This window comes from Otolemur garnettii, unplaced genomic scaffold, assembly GCF_000181295.1.
Source record: "Otolemur garnettii isolate 467f Iridium unplaced genomic scaffold, OtoGar3 scaffold00251, whole genome shotgun sequence".
NCBI classification, from domain to species: Eukaryota; Metazoa; Chordata; class Mammalia; order Primates; family Galagidae; genus Otolemur; species Otolemur garnettii.
This window is the reverse complement of record NW_003852646.1, coordinates 159,400-184,131: the sequence shown is the minus strand read 5'-3', so window position 1 is coordinate 184,131 and position 24,732 is coordinate 159,400. Positions and strand designations below refer to the sequence as shown.

General features: G+C 46.7%; 2 protein-coding genes across 3 annotated transcripts in view; both read left to right on the top strand.

Moving 5' to 3' along the window:
• Nucleotides 1-24,732, top strand: part of HM13 (histocompatibility minor 13) — a 53,400-nt gene that overhangs the window by 10,276 nt on the left and 18,392 nt on the right. For both annotated transcript variants that reach the window (XM_003802608.3, XM_003802610.3), the window contains exons 2-8: nt 1,801-1,899; nt 7,852-7,934; nt 14,130-14,218; nt 17,375-17,460; nt 17,553-17,678; nt 18,453-18,510; nt 23,714-23,797. In XM_003802608.3, the coding sequence (XP_003802656.1) occupies nt 1,801-1,899; nt 7,852-7,934; nt 14,130-14,218; nt 17,375-17,460; nt 17,553-17,678; nt 18,453-18,510; nt 23,714-23,797 (625 nt within the window). The remainder of the gene's footprint in view (nt 1-1,800; nt 1,900-7,851; nt 7,935-14,129; nt 14,219-17,374; nt 17,461-17,552; nt 17,679-18,452; nt 18,511-23,713; nt 23,798-24,732) is intronic.
• Nucleotides 15,028-16,533, top strand: LOC100946058 (malignant T-cell-amplified sequence 1). The gene has a single exon (XM_003802611.3). The coding sequence runs from the start codon at nt 15,726-15,728 to the stop codon at nt 16,407-16,409; it is 684 nt and encodes a 227-aa protein (XP_003802659.2). The 5' UTR covers nt 15,028-15,725; the 3' UTR covers nt 16,410-16,533.

The following is a 24,732-nucleotide window of genomic DNA, read 5'->3' as shown; positions in this document are numbered from 1 at the left end:
AGAAGAATGAGAATGGAGGCTTGGCACCATAGCTCAGTGGTTACAGCGCCAGCCACATACACTGCGGCTGGCGGGTTCAAGCCCAGCCTGGGCCTGCCAAACAACAATGACAACTACAACAACAAAAAGTAGCCAAGCGTTGTGGCGGGCACCTGTAGTCCCAGCTTCTTGAGAGGCTGACACAAGAGACTCGCTTAAGCCCAAGAGTTCAAGGTTGCTGTGAGCTATGATATCACAGCACTCTACCAAGAGTGACATAATGAGACTCTCTCTGTCTCAAAAAAAAAAAAAAAAATGAGAATGGACATTCCTTTTTTACGATTAAGAACCATTTGTAGTTCCTGTTCTGTGAAACCTCTCTTTGTATCCTTGGGCACATCCAAGTTATGGTTTGATGCATTCTGCCAAATAGCCCTTTCCAAAAGGCTGGACAGGTTGTACTCTGGCCAGTGCTGTGTACGCATGCCCATTCCCCACAACCCCCCTCCGAGTGATCATTTCACAAATGTGCTGCCCTCTGCCTCTCTCCTTCCTCCCTCTTTGCAGTTGTCTACCCTGGGCCACTAGGTTCTCCCACAACCAAGTCTGCCTTCTCCAGACAGCTTCTCTCTTAGCAGGTTTTTTCCTGTTGATGTTTAAGAGCCAGCTATGAACCAAAATACCGGTGAGACTCTGCAACTCAATGAATCCCTTCTCCAGGGATGCTGGTGCTTTATTCACAAGATGGACATTTGATGGTAAAATCTCAGGCACTGTAATAAGCCTGTGGCTCCTATGGAAAGAATGTCACTTTGATTATAAGGAGAGCTCTAATCTGCCATTGCTGGGACTTTCAGTAGCTGAGAAATAAAATCGTTGGGAAGTAGACTTGTTCTAGCAGGGAAATTCCTGAAGCGGCTTTGTAGCAGTAATATTTGCTGGGCCCTTTGAGAACCCTGAGGATTCTGTCTAACAGAGGGGGCATGTAGAGAGCTTTGTTATTCTGGAAGCTTTTGAATCTATTTGACTACAAATTTATACTATCATTGATGAATTTCCATTAGGAAGTCCTTTGGCATGAATTCTGTGAAGCTAATTTAATTTCTATATTGCACTGTTAACTCTATTTTCAATTTTCTTCCATTTTTATAATACTAAACTTATTTTGATTGCCTTCAGTTCTTTTTCATACAAATATTTATCCTTCATCAGCTCTTTGCCCACATCACATTCTTCCCCAATCACAGCATCTGCCATTGTAAATTTAAATGTGCCTTTTATTTTTCCTGTGTTGTACTTACCCAGTCAAATTTCCTAAGTTTTGTCAAGATTTGCTTCTCCTCGCATTTGGTGTCTCCCCATTTGCTGTTTTAGCATTTGTCAATAGTTGGTTTCAATTCATAATATTCAGAACCTACTGGATGAAAGACTAACCATATTTCTGTCTTAGCCAATCCATAAGAAAATGGGAGATAGTGTTCCTCGTGAGGTCTGAGACTGGTCTGATATCACCAGTGTCCACGTGTTCTCTTAGTTATTCTATACTAGAGCGGCCTCTGCCGTACATTTTATCCCAAGACGTGCAACCTGTGCCCTGGCTTCTCCCTGGACTATCTCCATCAGGGTCCAGATTTCGTTATGGCAAAATGGTGAGATCAGAGTATCTTGCCCTAGTATGAGGTGGGCAGCACCCCCTGGCAGAGGGAACAGCAGTGGCAAAGCCTGAGGCACATAACTAAGCCGAGTTGGAGGAGGGGGAGAGAAGGGCATCAGATTCCTACCAGGATCCAGCTCAGCTAGTGCCACTCTTCTCTCCTCTAGAATGCTTCAGACATGCCCGAAACAATCACCAGCCGGGATGCTGCCCGCTTCCCCATCATCGCCAGCTGCACGCTCTTGGGGCTCTACCTCTTTTTCAAAGTAAGTATTTTGCCACTTGTCTTGTCATTTGGTTTAAATGACTTTATTTTATTTTGTTTTATTTTTCCCATCACAGGAGCCATGCATGTTCATTTATAAAAAATAAAGAGCAGAGAAAAATTAATAATTCACCCATAATCCTACCCAAAGGCAACCACTGTTGGTGTTTGGGGCCCTTTCCTACCATCCCTGTTTCTTTTCTCCATGTAGCACGTTGTTCTGTTATCGTGATACCAGTTTGGTTTCATCGTACTGTTTATGTTGGGGTGGGATATAGCTTGTGTCTCAGACATACTGCTGTCATACTAATCACTTTTTTTTTTAATTTATCGAGGTTTATTTCCCCAATAAAAGTTACACAGGCTCAGTGTTGAAAACCTGGAATACACAGGACAGTATAAAGGGAAACACAGAAATCATCCAAAACCCCACTACCAGAGACAGTTACAGTCTCCCTTTGGAGGTGTGTCCTTCCACTCTTTCTCCCTGTGCATGGTCTCTCCATAGCTGTGAGCACATGGTGTATTCAGTGTGGAGCTGCTTTGTTCACTGCACATTAATAACTTCATAAGCATTTTCTCATGTTACTGCAAACTCTTCTCAATATAACTGAACTGTTTTCTGGATTTTCGGAATTATAAAAGTTAATATATACAGAAAACTTAAAGTATATCAAGAGAGGGACAAATCTCACCATACGGAGGTATTCACTGTAAATATTTTGGCATATATAGACTTTTGATAAGCATAAATTTAACATTATAATTTTGTTATAACTATAGTATTATATCATTTGTTTGGGTTTTTTTGGAGACAGAGTCATATTTTGTCAACCCCAGTAGAGTGCCGTGGCATCATAGCTCACCACAACCTCAAACTCTTGGGCTCAAGTTATCCTCTTGCTTCAGCCTCCCGAGTAGCTGGAATTACAGACCCGTGCCACTACGCCCAGCTAGTTTTTCTATTTTTTGTAGAATGGGGTCTTAAGCTCTTGCTTAGGCTGGTCTTGAACTCCTGAGCTCAAGCAGTCCATCTGCCTCGGCCTCCCAGAATACTAGGATTACAGGTGTGAGCAATGCCCTGCCTCACTTGTTATTTTTTTAATAGTACATTATGAGTGCTTTTTCCTGATCATTGAAAATTCCACAAGACTAAGTTTAATTTATATTTTAAAAATACATGTACATGGTTAAAAAATTTTTTTCAACCTCAGCAAAGGTACAAATAAATAAGACACAATCCTTTCCCCAGTATAGTTTCTATTGAATCTTTTATATATGTAGATGTGTACTGTCTTAAAATATTTAAATATGTAAAACATGACTCTTACCACAAAGGTATTTTTGTATCAACACAGTCAAATCTACCTCATTCTTGTTAACGCTATTCACAGGTCTGTTTTACAGTGTACCTCTGAGGATATTTATATGGGTCCAGTTTTGAGGTAACAATAGTATTGCCATGAATATTTTCATGCACATATTTTCTTCAAGCATATTTTAGGATTACCAGATCAAACAGCATCTACTTTTTTTTTAAGAGATGGGATCTTGTTCTGTTGCCCAAGCAGGAGTACAGTGGCATGATAGTAGCTCACTGTAGCCTCCAACTCATGGATTCAAGTCATCCTCTCACCTCAGCCTCCTGAGACTACAGGTGCTTACCATCACACCAGGCTGATTTTTCTTTTTTTTTTTTTTAAGAGGTGAGGTCTTACTGTGTTGTCCAGTCTGGTCTTGAACTCCTGGCTCAAGCAGTTTTCCCGCCTCAGCCTCCCAAAGTAGTGGGATTGCAGGTGTGAGCCACTGTACCCAGTCTGTAACTCATTTCTACTTAAATAGTACCAAATTGCTCTCTGAAAGGATTATACCATTTTATGTTACCACTAACAGAAATGTGCTGGGTTGCCCAGACCCTCACCTACATTAGGTAGCACCAAAATTTTTAGTGTTTACCAGTCTATGAGTGAATCAAAAGCATGATTTTTAACACCTGTTTCCTATTCCTTAGCTCCCTCATTGTTGGATCAGAAATACTCCTTTCAATAGTTTTAAAATATATAGCACAGTTGATTTATAGCATCCCACTCACTTAAAACAGAAAATGTCATTCTGATGTTTACTCTTATAAATAAGAGTGTATTAAATAATACTGAGTAATCACTGATTTTTTTCCCCGTTTTTTCTGGATCTGGGGTGAAGAACTGAATTTATCCAATGCCTTGGTTCATAGCATACCATCTTCAGTCCATGCTAGGATCCCACTTCCTTTTTCCCCCTTCACCCCAATACCCAGTTCCATTTCCCACCTTCATTTCCCTCTCTGCCAGAGATGCCTGCTCTAATGTGTTTGATTTATGTCCTTGGATATGTGTGTTTTTATAAATAGTGTTGGTGTATCTGTGTGTATCTGTGAGAGTTTCCTTAAATAGAACTGTGCAATGCATCTCTCTGTTTCCTTTCTCTCCCCTATACTTCTGAGCTCTCTCTGTGGCTCTGTGTACATCTAGCCCATTGCTTCTAGCTTTGCTTTTGGCAGATATTTCTCAAGTCTCTGCTGTGCTAAGCACCAGGAATACATACCCAGTCCTTTGCTTTAAGACCTTCTAACATTTTTAGTATTTAGGATTCTTTCCTTAAGCCAGATGTCCCAAATAGGAATTTCTGGCAGTAGTGGGTGTGAACATTTTTATTTAAGGCACTGGCTTCCTGTTGCTCAGCCTCTCCTCCTCTCTGGGCAGGTAAGCTGCAGCCTGCCCTGTGCAGAAGCACAGAGTGTACCTCTTCTCTCTGCCTCTAGATTGTCCATGCTGAGATTTCTAAAAGGCAGCTTCCTGCTGAACAGGGCAGCCCCTGGGCTCCTCTTGCACTCCAGCCTAATGGCTGGTTGGTTGGTTGGTTGGTTGGTTTTGCTTAACTGAAAAACAGCCTACCACAGTAACTCCTCCTCAGCCCCTTCCCTCTCCTCTTCCTGAGGGGGGCACTGGAATACATTTTTAACACTTTATATTTTCCTGATGCCTCACCATCCCCACAGATAGGCTTGAATGCCCCACCAGGCAACAAAGTATACCAGTGTGATGAGACTGGTCCCTGCCACAGCTTCCCCTTCTTGCCCCCCCCTTACTGTGGCCTAGACTACATACAAGTCAAGTAAGTCCCCTGATGCCTTTTGCTTGTGTGCTGCTCCCTGACTCTCAACAAAAGCACTCCCTCTCTAGGTCTTAGGAGTATGACAGATCCTTTCATTGCATAGGCCTCTCTGAGGAACTTGCCACCTGAGCTTAGAATGATCCCATCCTCATCCCCAGTTGTGTTGGAGATAGGGGAGTAGTTCCCCTTTGGAGTCTTCAAGGATCACCCAACACAGCCATGGAAATTATGCTCAGGCCTATGACACAAAAGCATTTATACTCAGAGGTCCTAGAGAGGGAAGCATGACACGCCACACAGGGGCCACATAGGAGGAGCTCTGAGGGAGCAGTTCAGCCAGTCAGGTAGAGGAATGACCCATGGGTGAGAGCCTTTATGGCATAGGCCATAGGTGTGGCTCTGACTTTTTTTGCAGCCAAAGTACAAAGGAAAGTGAGACTTGCTGTCCTATTCACTTGGCCCATGCAGTCAAACCAACCAGAAGCTTAAAGATGTGGCTAGAGAGAGATTTTTCCCAAGGGCCCACATTGAAAGAACAGTATGAGAGGTACACATCTTCATGAAGAGACACAATCCATATCCCTGTTAAATTAATTCACAGGCCTATTTCTTGTAGCATTCACACAGGCCTCATTCAAGCTTTATGCATTTATTCGGTGCCTGCTACTTCAGGTCTTGTGCTAGGTTCTGGGGACACCAAAGTGAGAAAAACAGCTAACCATCCTTGCCCTCAAGAAGCATCCATTAAGTGGTGGAGATAGACACCAATCACACAGATAGATGTGAAGGCAGAGTTCATACAGCCCTAAAAGTCTAGCCGGACTAGCCTGGGGTAGAAGCCCCGCTCTTGCCCAAGCCTTCATCCAAGATGACAGCTCCTCCGTCTGCCCAGCCTCTCAGCCAGACCCCAGGAACCACCTGTGCCTGCCTCTCTACCCTTATATCCAGCCCCTCCCCACATCGTGCAGCTTCAATCCCAGAACAGATCTGGAGTCTTCCCACTGCTCATCATTTCTCCTCCATGCCCCAGTTGAGACACTGTCTCCCCCTGCTGGGTTATGCAGTGCCCTCACTGGGCTCCCTACTTTCAGTCCTGCCTTGCAGGGTCTCTCTTTCACAGCAGCAGAGGGGTTCTTTCATGCCAGCTGGTCATGTCATAACTCTGCCCTAAGCCCTTGGCACCAGCCTATCTTGCCCAGATGAACCTAAAGTCTTCCCCAGGGCACTATAGGGTCTGGCACCCCCTTACCACCCAGCCTCATCTCCTGATACATGGCCCTGCTCCCTCTGCACCAGGCTCACAGGCCCCACTGGTCCCTGCACACATGACCATGCACACACCTCAGGGCCTTTGCACCTGCCCTTCCCACTGCCTTCTCTCTCTCACGGTCTGCTCCCTTACTGCATGGAGGGTTCTCCTCCAGTGTCCTTTCACCCCGAAGCTTTCCCTGACCTCCTATTGAAAGTAGCAGTTCTCCTTCACTCTACCCCTTGCTCTGCTTTGCTGTTCTTCTTAGCCCCTAACACCACCCGACAGAATATTGGGTGTAATTGTTTCTGTTAAGATTCTTCCCCTGTCCCGGCACGTGCCATCTGTGAGGGCAGGCACTTTGCCTCACTCCTTGCCATAGCCCTAGTGTTACCAGAATGCCCTGCACATAGTGAGTAGTCAGTAAATATGTGTTGGATCACTGATGGGTGGCCATGTCAAGGAAACTGTGAGAGCTAGGAGCCAAGAAGCCTCCATTGGGGTGGCCTAGGTGAAAGGAGAGGCAGACATCTCATTCAGCAGAAATATAGGCTATAGCTATATAGGCTGCCTGTGGGTGGAAATGTGGCACAGACAAGGTGCTGCAAAAAAGGCCAGTGTGGCTGCAGCACGTGGAACAAGAGAAGGTATATGAGCCAAGGCTCAGAAGAGCTGCAGTGGTCACCACAGTGCCCAAGAGAGACCAGCAGGAGGGTGTGGGCCTTTAGCTTATGATAGCAAAGGAAAGCCCTGGAGAGACTTGACATAAGACAGTGACATGATCAGACAGGCATTTAAAGAGATTCCAAAGAGCCCAGCTTGAGAGTGGCTAAACCTGTATGCCCCATGCAGCAGCACATCATTCAAGTTAGACACCATCACAGTAGCACATTGAGCAGACAATGCAGCAAAGCCATATGGCATAGCCTTACCAAAGTCCAAAATTAATAACATCCAACAGTCGAATTGGGAGCATCGTAACAGAGAATATTTCTCAATTTCACCTAACAATAAAAAAACAAGAAACAGCTGACACGGCTACTGTCTGTCATAACTTGCAGCCATTACTGCAGCAGGAATTATCAGAAGGGTAAGGGTGTGGAAGACGGAGTGAGGCATGTGCATGGCTTGTAACTGGCAGGCCTGGAGCCCAGGGCGCCACTCTGGAGGAGCTGCCTGGGGTTTTGAGCAGAGAAGGAAACCCGGGAGAGCAAATTCTGAGATTCCAACAGCTTTCTTGGGGCTCTTCAGGCTTCCCTACCCACCCCTAGTACTCCCGTATAGGGCACAAACACAATTACTTACCTGTCTCCAGGTAATGAAGCCACCAAATATAAACCTACAGACTCCCTTGGGGTACTTGAGGTTCTCCCCTTTTTTCCCCACAGCTGCCATCACTACAAGGCCTCTAGTATTTTATTGTCTAAGACTCTTCCTCACCCCAACTCCAGAAGGGTGAGACCAACCTCCAGAAGAGAAGTGGGGACTCTGGTTTCCTCCTAGCCCACCAGCAACCCTGACTTCCTGTTTCTCTTTGTATTTTTGCCTCAGATATTCTCCCAGGAGTACATCAACCTCTTGCTGTCCATGTATTTCTTCGTGCTGGGAATCCTGGCCCTGTCCCACACCATCAGGTCAGAAGGCACCTCTCTGCAACATTTGAAGCAGCTTTCTCAGGAGCCAACACAGGGTCTTGGATGAGAACATGACCTTTGCCTTCACTCAGAGCCAGGTTTTGAATCCTGGCTGTCAAACTCAAGGGAATCTCTCCCATGTGTCAAACTGTAGGTGACCAGGACAAGACCTATAACCTCTCTGGGCCAGTTTCCTTATAGGGAATAAGAGTATCTGGTAGGTGTTTTCCCACCACCACAGTTATTAGGAACATTATTTGTGGATAATAATTCCCGGTACTGAGGTGAGTAATCCCAGTGCCATCTCTGGTGTTGTTGCCTTCCACGCACCATGCACTGTACTCGGCTCCTCACACCTGATCTTATTTCATAAGGAGAGTGAGGCTGTGGTGAAGTTGGGAATGCAGGCTCTGGAATTGGACTACCTAACTTTGAATCCAGACTCTGCCACTTAATAGCTCTGTGACCTCAGGCAAGTTACTTGATTTCTCTGGCATCAAATTCCTCACAAATGTGGAAAAAATTAATAGTACTGTCCTCATGAGGTCATGTGAAAAGCTTTTAGCACAGTATCTGGCACTTAATGTGTTGGGTAAGCATTAGCTGCTGCTATTACTGTGTTAACCTGCCAGATGACATGGTATCATTAGCTTTTGCTTTTAATCCTGGGGTAAGTCAGCGAAACTGAAGCTCAGAGAGGTTAAGAAATTTGCTAGGATCACACAGCTTATAAGCAACAAAGCCAGGATTCAAACCCAGGTGTAGGCCCAGAGCCCATCCTCTTCCCACTGCCACTCTGCTCAGATTGCCACACACTGATGTGTTACAGTGGGGATGAGTATAATAGTCCAGTGTTCCTCGGGGAGCTGTTAACAGTGTTTTAGCCAGTTCTCCACTGTGTGGGACTATCCTGGGCATTAACAAACATTTGGCATCCTTGCCCTGCTCAACCAAATGGGAATTGTGCCACCACCCTTCCCTGAGCTTGTGTCTACAAAGATGTCCCAGCATGTTTCTGTCTACCCCCCTTTAAGTCATACAGCCTCAGGCTGAGTACCACTAATCAAGAGGTGGCCAACAGACCAAGGAAAGTTCCTAAAAGGAAGAAACTTGACTTGAACTCATCTTTGAAGGGCAGGAAACCTGGAAGAGGTATCAAGTGGAGAGAAGTCAGGCCAGGAGCTGGAAAGTTTGTGCACATTGAGAGCACAGCAAAGTAGATGACAAAAGGCTAGAGAGAAGGAGCAGAATGTGCTCACCAGACTTTGAATAGCGAGGTATGACCTCAGTACTCCAGGCATGCTGGCAGGACACCATGGTAGTCAGGAGCATGAGCTCAAAGCAGGCAACCCCAGGACCAAGGCCCTGCTTGGCCAGCTTTATATTATGTAAGACATTCAGGGGTTTTTGTTGTCGTTGTTTTGTTTTTGGGGTTTTTTTGTGAGTTTTTTTTTTTTTTTTTGAGTCAGAGTCTCACTCTGTGTCCTGGAGTTGAGTGCCGTGGTGTTACAGCTTACAGCAACCTCAAACTCTTGGGCTCAAGCGATTCTCTTGCTTCACCCTTCTTAGTAGCTGAAACTACAGGCATACGCTATTACACCCAGCTGGTTTTTCTATTTTTAGTAGAGATGGGGTCTCAAGCTCTTGCTCAGGCTGGTCTCAAACTCCTAAGCTCAAGCAATCCATCCACCTCAGCCTCCAGAGTGCATGAGCTACTGCATCCAGCCTGACACTCAGTTTTCCACCTATAAAATAAAGGGACTGCAAGTAACTCCTCAGAAAGGTGTAGGAAGAATCAAATGAGCCTCTCTAATATCCCCAGAGCACACAGTGAGTTGAGTGGATGACCCAAGGTTATACAGCTAGAACTTCAACTCTGATCTTCTTATTGAGGTCAGTTTGTCCTACACCAATCCTTCACCCCCAAAATCTTACTCTACCTGGCTTGGAGAAGCCCTTCAGCCTGTACAATGAAGGCCCAAAGTGACTTGGGCTAGCAAGATAGTCGCAGACCCAGTCTACCTTGCTCTAAGGACAGACCCATCTCTTGGGGGACCTCGGGTGGGGTAGGGGGAATCACTTCAGGCACTGGATCCTTCCTTTCCTATAATGATTAGCATCCTCTACCCAACTCTAGCCCTTCGTACCCCAGCATCTGTGAGAGGCTTGAGACCCCCAGTTCTCCCCACAACCCAGCCTCCATCTCAGATTGAAAGAACCTAATGTGTTTTCTTTCTTTTTTTTCTATTTTTTTTTCCAGTTTTTTTTTTTTTTTTCCGGCCAGTGCCGGGTTTGAACCAGGCACCTCTGATATATGGGGCTGGGGCCCTACTCCTTTGAGCCATGGGCACCATCCTTTTTTCTCTTTTTTTAAAGACAGACTCTTACTCTGTTACCCAGGCTAGAGTGCAATGGCATCATCATAGTTCACTGCAACCTCAGAATACTGCACTCAAGCCATCCTCCTGCCTCAGCCTCCCAAGTAGCTGGGACTACAGGCCACGTGCCATCTTGCTGGCTAATTTTTTCTGTATTTGATAGAGACAGGGTCTCTTGTTCAGGCTGGTTTCAAACTCCTGATCTCAAGCAATCCTGCCTCAGCCTCCCAAAGTGCTAAAATTACAGGCATGAGCTACTGTGCCTGGCCTCTAATGTGTTCTGAAAGCCAGTCTTAGGCCATGTGCTTTATCTCAACAACTTTACAAAAGAAATCTTATGTCTACCCAACTGTTCAAGCAGGGTATTTTGAACTTCTATGATTTTGACACACAGACCTTTTCTTTCCTCTTAGAGCAGTAACTGAGGAATATTGTTCCAGATTTCTCATAGATTAGCTAATAAACAATTGTCTGTCTTTTAACCAATTCATAATTTTTAGAGATAGACGTCATCAACAGAAAATAAAACCAATAGCAGCTAAAACTGCACATAGTGAAATTTATATGTTAGTGATTAGAAACTAACAGAATAATTATTTTCTTAATGAAATTCAGAGCAAGAAAATTTGACCTGGGAAAATTATACCTCACAAAACTAAGGGGTGCTGTTTAACCTGCTAACAGGGAAGGACAACAATGTCCACTGAAAAATCTGATGGGGACCAAAAACTGTGGGATGAATGAAATTGCTACCATAAGATTTACATGGAAAAGAATGGAATCTGATGAAAACAATTTTAGTAAAGCATTATTTTATCGTACTTTTTAGAAAGTTGATCCAAAAATTAAATTGACTTTTCTTTTTCAATTAAATTGAATTTTCTTAAATATTTTCTGAAAGAAAGTCTACAGTGTTGTTAGAATCTACAGGAGCTGCTGATATCTACAAACTTGGGAGTCAAACCTTCTTCAGTATCCAAACAAGGTCCAAAGATTCAAGACGGGGAAACTGAGGCTAAGAGGGTTATGGGATTCTAAGGACCACCAGGATTCACAGCTAGTAAAGGCTGAGTGAGGTTTTGAGCCTGGGTCTGATTCCAAAACTAGTATTCTTTACAGTTGGGCAAAAGTGAAGGGGAAGGAGCATTTATAGAGGGTGGGCTGTCCACCTTCTCCCGTTGGACCTCCAGTCTCCTGAGGATTGGCAGAAGAGAGGCTGCTGAAAGGCTATAAAGAGCTGTACCTGAGCTGAGATTCTTTTAAGATCCCCTTCACCTCTTCTACCATCCCCTAGGCCACTTCAAGCCCCTTTAGGAACAAACCAACTTGGGGTTTTGGAGGAAGGCAGGGACCGCGGTACAGTTACCAAGACTCAAGCCCAAGCAAAATCCCAGATACCTTTCCTACCAAGGGAACCTTGGTTTCTTTTCATCACCTCTGACTGAGCTCATGTCCCATATAGCTGGCCTTTAAGGGGGAAAAAGCCCAGAGGGCTCAAATCTGCCACCCCAGGAGGAGGAGGAGGCAGCCACATCACCAGTTTCACTGACCTTTGCCTTCTACCCCCAGGGGAGAAAGGTACCAGGACGTAGTTTCTCTGTAGGAAGCAGTGACCTTTAAGTTTAATGTGAGCCATCAGGGGACAGAAAGAGTCTGCCTGCTGCAGAAAGTCTTCAGAGTTCAGCGAGCATTTACCAGATGCCTCCCAGGCACCTTCACCCCCAGGTGCAGTGAAGACGATGAGATGGGGCGCCTGCCCTCCATCCACAGGCTTCTACTCCCCAGGTCACTTGCCTCTTCCCCTGTGTTATCTGGCAGCCCCTTTTTTCTTGAAGTAACAAAGACATCACTCTGGAGACTTTCTACTTAAAACTGCCTTACAGGGTGCCAAGAACTCATTTAATTCTTTTAGTAACCCTACAAAGAAAGTACTGTAGTGTTCAGATTGGAAATTGTTGCATAAAGCCATTAAGTGACTTTTCCAATGTTACAATGCTTGTAAGTGGCAGAGCTGGGATTTGAACCCAGGGACCATGTTCTTAACCATCACACTCTGCCTATTGAGAAACCAAGCACCAAACTAAGGAAGAGGCCAGCTAAGTTGGGTGAAGGTCTTAGCTCCTCAGGCTGCCTCTCTGCCTCTGCCCACACCTATACACACACTCTGGCTTCAGACTCCCCCAAAAGTGATTCAGCGAACCAAGCTGAAAGTAGCTTCAGCTTCCAGCCTCTGCTAGCTTCTGCCTGCCACATCTCAGTACACAAAGCCCTCTCATCATTCATACTACAAGCCCCACAGGGGTCAACTGTTTGACAAGTGGGAAAATAGAAGCCTAGAGATGGTTCTTGAATTCCTATCTTTCTCCAAGCCATCGAGTTCCTCAAGAGTCCTGCCTAACACTGTGACCTAGGTACTTCCTGGCCTGCCTCCTGTCAATTGGGAGGATCATTCCTGGATTTGCCTAGCACACTAGTAATTATCAGCCTGATCTGATGTTGCAAATGCATTCAAGCTCAGGCTCTAAAGGAATGTGCCACAGGCAGCACAGTTTCTACTTCTGCTGCAGGCCGCGTGGAGGGCTGAGCTGCTCACTTGCCTTCTCTTACCTTCACAGTAACCCTTTGATAAGGTGGTAGTATTATTGCTACATACAAGTGAGGAGTGGGACACTGAGCTGCTCTGCTCTTCCAGGGCCAGACAGCTGGTGCATGACACAGCAGTCTTCGGGGCTGAGCTCCCTAAGCTTGTAGCCACTCAACAGTACTGCTGGGAGCAGCTATACTGAGAGGCCCTGGTTTGCTAATCTTGCTCTGATGATGATCAAGAAAAGAATGTCTCCATTCTGGCCCAACTGGGAAGTAGGGCATACTGGGTAATCAGAATACTTCTAGAGGTGAAGCCAAACTTGAGCAACAGAGGCCTTTGTGGAAGAAGTGAATGTGATAATGATCCTGCCCTGGGGGCTGAGATTCATCTGACTGATCAATTCCAAGTCTCAGGCCTGTTGCTGGTGAACAGAATCACAAGTCACCAAGTCGGGTGGAGGTAATCATCAGTCATTTGATTTGACAGAACTGGTATATGCTTCTTGACAAGAGATTCATACAGGTGGTGCATAGGCCAGACTTTAGGATCCATTGCTTTCCCCAAAACTATATTTTACATGAAAGTCTGTCTACCACTGGTTTGCATTTTTTTGGTGGTTACAAAAAAGGCAGTTGGTGGTACAAGGCTAAGAGTGGTACAAGCCATTTTTTTGGTGGTTACAAAAAAGGCCGGGCGTGGTGACTCATGCCTGTAATCCCAGCACCCTGGGAGGCCGAGGCAGGTGGCTTGCCTGAGCTCATGGGTTCAAGACCAGTCTGAGCCAGAGCAAGACCCTGTCTCTAAAAATAGCCCGGTGTTGCGGCAGCGCCTTTAGTCCCAGTTACTTGGGAGGCTGAAGCAAGAAAATCGCATAAGCCCAAGAGCTTGAGGTTGCTGTAAACTGTGATGCCACAGCACTCTACCAAGGGCGACAAAGTAAGACTCTGTCTCAAAAAAAAAAAAAAAAGGCAGCTTGGAAACCATTAGGAGTTCAGAGACATAGGTTGCAGCCTCATCTTAGACATTGGCTCCTCGTGTAACCCCAGGGCAAGTCCTTAACCTCTAAGGGCTTATTCCACATCTGTAGCAGAGGAACAATAACACTTACCTCTCAGATCAGCTGTGAGGGTGCCAGGAGATAACAGCTATGAGTGTTCAGGGGCAGGATACTTCAGGGCTGTGATTGCCACGGGGGCTCTGTTTGCCGACCTGCTTTATCTTTCCTTCCAGCCCCTTCATGAATAAGTTTTTTCCAGCCAACTTCCCAAATCGACAGTACCAGCTGCTCTTCACACAGGGCTCTGGGGAGAGCAAGGAAGGTCAGTGCTGCCCACTTTTCCCCTATGGTGTGCCATGGGTATCTTCTGCCACCATTCCCTTTGTCGGAGTCCAATATTAGGGTTTTCCAGTAGAGCAAGTGATGGAAGAAGTGGGTTCTGGGATCTCCAGGCCTGAGTTCACATCCCAGCTCTTGCTGCTACCTAGACACAGGATCCTGGGTAAATGCCTTACCTCTCTGAGCATTGGGTGTTTCTGTTAGGTGGTGGTTATTTTTAGATTACATCTATGAAATGAAAATGATAATCTGCCTCCTTCATGGGCATTTTGTTAAGACTGCAAGTAAATGATAAGTGAAAGCATTCAGCACACTGCCTGGCTTACAGTAAAGCACTCAGTAAAAGCTGACCTTTGCAACTAACTATTTTTATTGTGTTTACTTTTAATATGATTACTATTCTTCCTAAGATTTGGAAAGGGAGCTCCACAATTCTTAAAAAACAGAAACTATGGGGAATTAGGAGGAGCCTAGGATTTATGGGTCAATTAGAGTACCGATTCGAATGCTGTAAGGATTATCAGTGGTGGCTCAGTGCCTGTAGCAGTGGTTAAGGCCCCAGCCACATGCACCAAGGGTGGCATGTTCAAACCCGGCCCAAGCCAATTAAACAATGACAACTGTGACCAAAAAAAAAAAAATGGCCGGGCGTTTGTGGCGGGCGCCTGTACTCCCAGCTGCTTGGGAGGCTGAGGCAAGATAATCACCTAAGCCCAGGAGTTGGAGGTTACTGTGAACTGTGCTGCCGCGGCACTCTACCGAGGGTGACATAGTGAGACTCTGTCCAAAAAAAGGAAAAAAAAAAAAGATTATCAGTAGCTCAACCAAGTGGAAGATACTCACTCTACCCGGTGCGTGGCATATTCTGCCTTGTCCCCTAAAGAGTAATGACTTTACAGTTATTGCTTTTTGCATTTCTAGTGCATCTATGCCAAATAAATGATTTTAGAGGTTTATAAAGAAGGCTAAACTTGCGGCCACAGCGTCTTCAGAGTTGCAGGCCCCTTCCGTCTCAGGTTCCGCCATGCTGGGGGAGGTTCCGCCATGCTGGGGGGTGGTTCTTGGATCCAGGATGGTGACCACCACTCGACAGTCCAGCCAAAGAGAAGAAGAGGCATCTGTGTTCCAGGCCATTTCGTTACAAAGGAGAATCTGGAAAATGGCCGTGAGTCGGTCTCATGTCCAGTTGGAAATAATCATCAGAGCGCGCCCCTCCGTAATTTTCTTCCGGCAACCAAAATTGTGTCACGGCTTGTTCTCCAAGTCCCGCCCTCTCAGCAACCCCCACTGGACAGGACTCGATAGTTTGACGAAGAGTGGGTAGAGTGCCCACGTGACGTGGCATTCGTGTTCTCCATGTCCCGCCCTCTCAGCAACCCCCACTGGACCGGACTCGATAGTTTGACGAAGAGTGGGTAGAGTGTCCACGTGACGTGGCGTTCGGAAGACCGGAAGTGGTCATATTTCGTAGGCCGTAAAGCGCGCTGCCTATGTTCAGTTTCCGGTTAGCGACAACGGCATCAGACCGTCAGCGCCGGCTTCGGTGTAGGGGACGCTGCCCAACTGTGCTGATTCCGTTTCGTTCCCTTTCCGGGCCTTTCTCTGCCGTCACCCTTTCACCTTGGATCATGTTCAAGAAATTTGATGAGAAGGAAAATGTGTCCAACTGCATCCAGTTGAAAACGTCAGTCATTAAGGGCATTAAGAACCAACTGATAGAGCAGTTTCCAGGTATTGAACCATGGCTTAATCAAATCATGCCTAAGAAAGATCCTGTCAAAATAGTCCGATGCCATGAACATACAGAAATTCTTACAGTAAATGGAGAATTACTATTTTTTAGACAAAGGAAGGGGCCTTTTTATCCAACTCTAAGGCTACTTCACAAGTATCCTTTTATCCTGCCACATCAGCAGGTTGATAAAGGAGCCATCAAATTTGTGCTCAGTGGAGCAAATATCATGTGTCCAGGTTTAACTTCTCCTGGAGCTAAGCTTTACCCTGTTGCGGTAGATACGATTGTTGCGGTCATGGCAGAAGGAAAACAGCATGCTCTGTGTGTTGGTGTCATGAAGATGTCTGCCGAAGATATTGAGAAAGTCAACAAAGGAATTGGCATTGAAAACATCCATTATTTAAATGATGGGCTATGGCACATGAAGACCTTTAAATGAGTCTCAAAAGGAATACAGTTGGGGGGCTGAATATGGTTTTTGTACTTTATGTGTTTGTGTATTTATGTGACAGCATGAAAACAATGCCTCTGTGGTTATGCTAAATAAATTTAACAATTTTAAGGAAAAAAAAAATCAGGGTTCTTTTACCACAGAGGAGATAACAGAAACTGGGGGACAAGCAGCAAGCAACCTGCTACACTCTGGAATCTGAAAGGAAGAGCTACACACTGACTCTGGGCAAGTTCCACCTCTTCTCTGGGCTTCCTTATTTGGAAGTGAAAAAGAATGGGTCTAAGGATGTCTACAAGAGGGCCCCCCACAAGATCGACCTCAGGGACTCCTTCCTGCCTTTTTTCCAAGTCTCCATTTCTTAACCACCTTCCTCTGCTTGTGAACTAAGAGCTGCCAGCAAACTTCTTGATTCCTTTGGTGGCAAAGTAGAACGGTTCCAAAATGAACTAGAACCTTGCTAAAGACCTGGGCTCAATGGTAGCTGGCATTAATTGAGCACCCACTGTGTGCCAGACACTGTGCTGAGTGCATTGTAAGAACTGTCTTACTTAACTCCACAACAGCTCCATGAGAGAGGTACTATTATCCTCTTCACAGATTAAGAAACAAGCTCAGAGAGGGAACTGCTTTCCCAAAGGTTACCCAACCACAGCTACAAGCGACAAAGCTTGTGCTTCTAACTCTAAGGACCACCTGCACTGACCCTGCACCAGGCTTGTATTCTCTCTGGGCCTCAGCTCCCTTCTCTAGGAAATTGGAGGAATTAGGGGTGACTCCAGTGAGCTCCCCACCCTCCTGAAACTCCACCACTCTGAAGCAGATGAGGCTTAGCCCCCCAGCCAGTGGGCTTCTGACAGTGCCCACAGTCATGCTGTCCTACGTCCAGGGGCTGACAGGTGGGAGGGGTAGCCCCGCTTTGGGGAGTGGACTTACCTGGCCTCTCTGCTCAGAAATCGTCAATTATGAATTTGACACCAAGGATCTGGTGTGCTTGGGCCTGAGCAGCATCGTTGGTGTCTGGTACCTGCTGCGGAAGGTAAGTAGCCAAGGCATGGGCACAAGGGGAAGCTGGGTTGATGGGGCAGGGGCAGGGCACAGTGAGCTGGTCTCATTCTTGCCTTTCCCCAGCACTGGATTGCCAACAACCTTTTTGGCCTGGCCTTCTCCCTCAACGGGGTAGAGCTCCTGCACCTGAACAATGTCAGCACTGGCTGCATCCTGCTGGGTGGACTCTTTATCTACGATGTTTTCTGGGTAAGTCAAGCCAAGGATATCCAGCCCCAGAGCCCCCTCACCTTCCTACTCCCCTGCCTGACCCAAGTTGATATGGTATAGAGCAGCTGCCTCGGAGTAGAAGTCAGGATCCCAAAGCAGTTCCTCTCTGGACCCATCTGTGAAAGGCAGCCCAGAGAGAACAGACTCCACCTCTTAAGAACACAGTCTGTGCACAGTGCCTTACAACTACTCTCATGTCTTCCTCATGGTGGCCCTAGTGGGGGCATTACTTAATCTGTGTCTCCTCAACATGCAAGCTGAGCCTCACAGAAGTCCAAACAGGGGAAGTAGAAGGCTAATGAATGAACCCAGCAAGGGCACTAATCTGGGAGGAAGAGGCTCTCTGTGCTCTGGCTGCACACCAGCCCTGGGCTAAGAGACCTCTCATACTCTGAGAGGCATTGCAGAGCCTGTCTTGGGCACCTGTTCCCCAGCCCCAGGCAGCCTCTTCACCCCTTGAGTGAGTGGTGCTACGGGACTTTATCACTTGGGAGGAGTGGAACACTGAGCAAACATGGGCTGCCTGGCTTGGGCCATTGGAGGTTTTTCTGTACTCCACGTTTCCCCTTTGTTGCCCTGAACCAGTATCAGATCACTATCTCACCTCAACTTTAGATCTTCACTGGAGCTTTTGCAGCTCCCTGCCCTTCTCCCCACAGATCTCAGGCAGTAGCACATCTACAAGCCCAGGAACAGCCATTCTTTCCTATCCATCATTTTACTTCCTTCCATACTCCTCTCTTCTCTTTCTAGGTATTTGGCACCAACGTGATGGTGACAGTGGCCAAGTCCTTTGAGGCACCAATAAAATGTAAGTGACCACCCCCACCATGGGGAACCTCTCTGTCCACCCCAGTTGACCCATGTGCACATGGCCCCTGTTTTGTGTTAAGTGCCTCTCTCCGGTCTTCCCCACATGCCTCTTCTTCCATTAAGCTTTCTTATATGCCTCCAGCCTGGTGTGCTTCTCGGTGATTCATCTGGTTATATTCACAAGCAGGTATTCCCTACCCACCCAGGCCCTAGCCTCTGGCCCCTTGGTCACAGGGCAGCATGGTGTGAAATGAGCTGGAATGGGAGCAAGCGTGGAGGGGAGTGTATTTAACCCAGGCCAGGGTGGGGCACACGTAAGCTTTCCAGGAAAGAGGACCTCTGCACTGAGACCGGAATCTTCCCTCACTGGGATCCCCTCAGCACTTGAGTATTGGGTGCTATCTGCCTTACACCTGCTTTGGTTTTGTTACTCAGGATCTCTGTTGTTTATTGTTTAGAAAATCCAACTACAGGTTGAGCATCTCTAATTCAAAAATCTGAAATCCAAACTGCTCCAAAATCTAGAACTTTCTGAGCATTGATAGGACACAAGTAGAAAATTCCACATATAAGTACTTAACACGGCTCGGTGCCTATAGCTCAACCGGCTAAGGCGCCAGCCACGTACACCTAAGGTGGCGGGTTCGAATCCCCAGCCCGGACCCGCCAAACAACAATGACGGCTGCAACCAAAAAATAGCTGGGCGTTGTGGCGGGCGCCTGTGGTCCCAGCTACTTGGGAGGCGGAGGCAGGAGACTCGCTTGAGCCCAGGAGTTGGAGGTTGCTGTGAGCTGTAATGCCACGGCACTCTACCCAGGGGGACAGCTTGAGGCTCTGTCTCAAAAAAAAAAAAAAAAAAATAAGTACTTAACACAAACTTTGTTTCTTGTACAAAATTATATGGTGCACACCTGTAGTCCCAGCTACTGGGAGGCTGAGGTGGGAGAATCACTTCCTGGGAGCCCAGAAATTTGAGGTTACAGTGAGCCATGATCACACCACTGAAGTTCAGACTGAGTGTCATAGTGAGTCCCTATCCGTTAAAAAATAAGTGAATAGGGCAGCGCCTGTGGCTCAGTGAGTAGGGCACTAGCCCCATATTACTGGAGGTGGCAGGTTCAAACCTGGCCCCAGCCAAAAACTGAAAAATAAATAAATAAGTGAATAAATATAATGTATAAGATTACTTATAGGTTATGTGTGTAAGGTATATATAAAACAGAAATGACGGTGGTATCTGTAGCTCAGTGAGTAGGGCACCAGCCACATACACCAAAGCTGGCGGGTTTGAACCTAGCCCAGGCCTGCTAAACAATGACAACTGCAACAACAGCAACAACAACAACAAAAAAGCCAGGTGTTGTGGCAGGTGCCTATAGTCCCAGCTACTTGAGAGGCTGAGGCAAGAGAATCACTTAAGCCCAAGAGTTTGAGGTTGCTGTGAGCTGTAATATCACAGCACTCTACCAAGGGCAACATAGTGAGACTCTGTCTCAAAAAAAAAAAAAACACAAATGACTCAGCACTCTGGGAGGCCAAAGCAGGAAGATTGCTTGAGATTAAGAGTGCAAGATCCTGTCTCTACTAAAAATAGAAAAATTAGCTAGGCGTGGTGGCAGGCACCTGTAGTCTCAGCTACTCGGAAAGCTAAGGGAGGAGGATTGCTTGAGCCCAGGAGTTTGAAGTTGCTGTGAGTGTGCTGAGGCCATGGCACTCTAGCATGGGTGACAGACAAGACTCTGTCTCCAATGAAGAAACCTTACATGAATTTCCTGTTTAGATTTAGGTCCCATCTCCAAGATTTGCAAATATTTCTGAATCCAAAATAATCTGAAACGTTTCTGGTCCCAAGCATTTCAGATAAGTGATACTCAACTTATTTAAGCATCATCAAACAAGGGGGCAATTTTCTTATCTTATTCTATAATAAACCTAGGGGTAGAAGGCTAAGGATTGGCTTGATGACCTTCACTGGAGTCACTAGGAGCCAAGATCATTTTAGTCCTCCCACACACCACCATTCTCGGCATGTCCACTTGTCCTTTAGTTCATCCCTTCATGGTTCTAAAATGGCTGCCACAGTCCTTAGCATTGATTCCTCACACAGCTGTGTCCAGAGGCACAAAAAAAGCTGTCTTCTTTTTCATTAGGGAGGGATGGTTTTCTCTAAATCCCCCATGTAGTCTTCCTCATATTTTATTGGCAAAAATTGAGTCATAGGCCCAAGTCCAAACCATTCATGAGTAAAGGGGATAGGAAAGCATGATTCACTTGGAGTCCAAGCCTCAGGGTAATCAAGAATCACCGTCTGAGACCACAAGGCTGAAAGAGGGTGACAGAATCAGTCATGCGTGATAGCAAAAAGAAGAGGGAGTCACTATTGGAAAGGCAGTCAGCAGTGCATGAGTCATGGTAGTGGGCATTCAGGGAGAGTCCTCTCAGGGAATCAAGAAACAGTTGTCTCAGTCCAGGTGCAGGGGCTCACACCTATAATCCTAGTACTTTGGAAGGCCAAGGCAGAAGGATCTCTTGAGGCTGAGCAAGAGAGAAACCCTATCTCTACTAAAAATAGAGACATTAGCCAGGCCAGCGAGCACCTGAAGTCCCAGCTACTCGGGAGGCTAGGGCAGGAGGATCACTTGAAGCCAGGAGTTTGAGTTGCTGTGAGTTAGCCTGATTCCCATTTTACTCTAGCCTAGGCAACAAAGTGAGACTGTCATTAAAAAAAAGAAAAAGAAAAGGAAAGCAATAGTCTATTGCTAATTCTTGGAGTCTCATTCTCTACCACTCCAGACAGGTTTTCTCCATGCATTGGGGCTGGTTCATGACCACAAACTGCTTCCAAATTCTGTGGCCCCAGCTCAATGATCCCAGAAGAAAACAAGTTTCGGCTCGGCGCCTATGGCTCAACCAGGCTGGGGCGCCAGCCACGTACACCTAAGGTGGCGGGTTTGAATCTCCAGCCCAGACCCGCCAAAACAACGGTGATGGCTGCAACCAAAAAAAAAAGCCGGGCGTTGTGGCGGGTGCCTGTGGTCCCAGCTACTTGGGAGGCGGAGGCAGGAGACTCGCTTGAGCCCAGGAGTTGGAGGTTGCTGTGAGCTGTGATGCCACGGCACTCTACCCAGGGGGACAGCTTGAGGCTCTGTCTCAAAAAAAAAAAAAAAAAAGAAAGAAAACAAGTTTCTCCTAGCTTTGAATAAACCTGCATGGCCTAGCCTGGCTTATGAGCTAGACACTCCCTCTGGGGAGAGGGAAGATCATGATGGACAGGCCGGGGTCATGGCCCTCTCTAGTGCCTGGGGGCATAGTGTTTGAATTGGCAGGCCCCCAGAACCAGTATAGAAGGGGAGGGCAGTTGTCAAGTAGAGAAGGGAACAGATGCTGGGCAAGCCAGAACAGTTATTCTCCACATGCTTTGATGGATGAGCCCAGGGGGATTGGGAGCACAGAGAACTCAGCCAAGGTGTCAGGAAAAGCTTTTCTGGGTCATGAAGGATGAATATGCATTTCTCAAGCGTGCAGGAGCAGTATGGGCGTTTGAAAGAGAAAGCGCAGCTTCAGCAAAGGGCTGGAGGCAGGAAAATACGTGGAGGGTCTAAGATCAGAGAATCAGGGAAAGAATGTGGCCAAGCTCAGAGGAAGAGCAGCTAAGTTCTAGGGGAATCGACTGGAAAAAGGTAGGCAGAGGCCAGAATTGGGTAAGCCAAGAATGTCATGCCAAGTAGCTTGGACCTCTTAGGCCTTTTGGGAACTTTTGGCCTGTTAGGCAATGGATCAGCAGGGAAATGACACACTATCTTACTTGATTTCTGATGCTTGGGATCTGGTTTTTTGAGTTGAAGAGAAGGCCCATTGCCTTCTAATGCTAGTACTGGAATCCAAAGGTAGAAAAACAGAATAAGTAAGTGCAGATATGCTGAAATCAGGCCACCTGGCCTTGAATCTCAGTCCTGCCACTTGCTAACTATGATGCTTTGCGGAGGAGACTTAACCTCTCTGAGCCCTGGTTTCCATGTCTATAAAATGGAGACAAGTCTTTACCACTCAGAATTGAATGGTACTAGGATTGAATCCTGGTACCAGGATTGAGAGGATCCACTGAAGAAATCTGCAAATCATTGTACACTGCCCACTTGAAGCCTGAAGAAGCTGGCAGGGTAAGGGCATCTACACATTTATTAGGGAAACACATATTTACCCAGAACCTGTAGTGTGCCTCTGTGTACATGCTGTTGGCCAGAGGCTCATCATAGGACCACCCCTGGCTACAAAGGAATCAGGAATTCAGAGGACAGGAATGTCCTGATTGACTTAGTCTGATACCATATGTGATCTTCCCCTGGGAAGGCTACCCCAGAGAGTCAGGACTGGGTTAGTAAAGGAAGGCGTGGGATAGCATTTAATGTGTACAGACCATCTAATCCTCACCAGAACCCTGTGGGATCAGTCTGTTGTTCTAACTATGTCACAGGTGAGAAAACTAAGTCAGTCCTGTTACAGCCACCTTCTGCTGTGACTGGACACAGGGAGATGGTCCTCCCTAGTCTGTATTTGTTATCCAAACAGTCTGTCCAGCAGGATGTCTGAGTGGAGGCTTTAAAATGAAATTTGCAGGTATGTGTCCTGTTCTTCCTCAGTGAATACAGAAGGAGCCTATAGGCCAGGCTTACCCTGCTTCAGAGTAAGAGCCACCATCTGTCCATACCCCTTTGTAGTGCGATAGAAAACCTTTTAGGTATCAGCACTGTGTGGCTCTTTTCTTTCAATGTACTGGGCTTTAGGGTCAATCTCATTTAGCCAAAAGGTTCTCTACCTACAAAACAGCCTTGAAATGGTATAGTATGTGAGTTACAGTTCAAAAAAGGCATTAAACCAGGCCGCGCCCGTGGCTCAAAGGAGTAGGGCGCCGGTCACATATACCAGAGGTGGCGGGTTCAAACCTGGCCCCAGCCGAAAAAAAAGGCATTAAACCTTCAGTCTAAATGACTTCAGCCAGATTCCTCCTCACTCTAACCAGCTGTGATTCCAGATGGAGGTATTGCCCTTCTGCCTGTCTGCCAACGTCCTCCCGCCTCCCCATCGCAACTCCCACTCAGAAACACAATGTGTGGGTTTCATACACTAGAGGAATAGGACCCAGGAGTTAAGAGTAAGCTGGGCTCCACCAGGCTCCTCACATCCTTTCCTCCCCTTGCAGTGGTGTTTCCCCAGGATCTGCTAGAGAAAGGCCTCGAAGCAGACAACTTTGCCATGCTGGGACTTGGGGATATCGTCATTCCAGGTAAGCTTGCTGGGGTACAAACCGTAGTGTAACTGATGGAGATGGTAGCCTCTGGAAGAGGGGGGATTACTCCAAAGCAGACAGCTTTACTACCAGGAAAGGGAAAAAAAAAAGAGGAAGGCTTAGGCTGAGTAATGCCAACACCTAACCCTGGGTCAGGCCAGGATGTGGTACAGGATTGCACATCAATACACAGTTACCAGGTGCCAATCCCATGCCAGGCCCTAAGCTGGGCCTTGGTCAGATGGCAGTGAGCAAGACTGTCCTCATGGAGCTTCTCATCAAGGTAAACATTATTAAAGAACTACACAGTAATATTAGACATGACAGACTGAAATATGCGCTGAAAAAGCACATTTTTAAGACATGCCCCCTTCCCACATTTTACAGATATTCTGGAATGGCCATCCATAGCCTCCTTGCTCCCCCCACCCCACCCCCGTGCTAAAAACACACTGTATGTGGCACATGGCTCCTATGTCTGCACTCTCTGCAGAGGGACATGTGCATGCACACCTACTTGTCTACACAAGCTGGCCTTTGAGGCCCCAGACCTACATGTAGATGCCAGCAGGTGTGCCTATGTGATATAGGCACAGGAGCCCCATCCATAGTCCCAAGCATGGGCATACATCCCACAGCCTTGCCTCACCTTGGGGCACCAACTGCTCAAGCAATCAGTCAAGAGACCATGGGCAAAGCTGAGCTGCTACTCTGAAGGCAGCTGAAGTGGCTGAGGCTTGGCAGAGGTGGGCCCAGTGATGGGACAGTGAACACCCAGAGGGCATACTTGTCTTCCTAATTTTGGGGTTAAGGTTAGAATAGGGTGACCAGGCTCGGCGCCTATAGCTCAACCGGCGTACCTAAGGTGGCGGGTTCGAATCCCCAGCCCGGACCCACCAAACAACAATGACGGCTGCAACCAAAAAATAGCC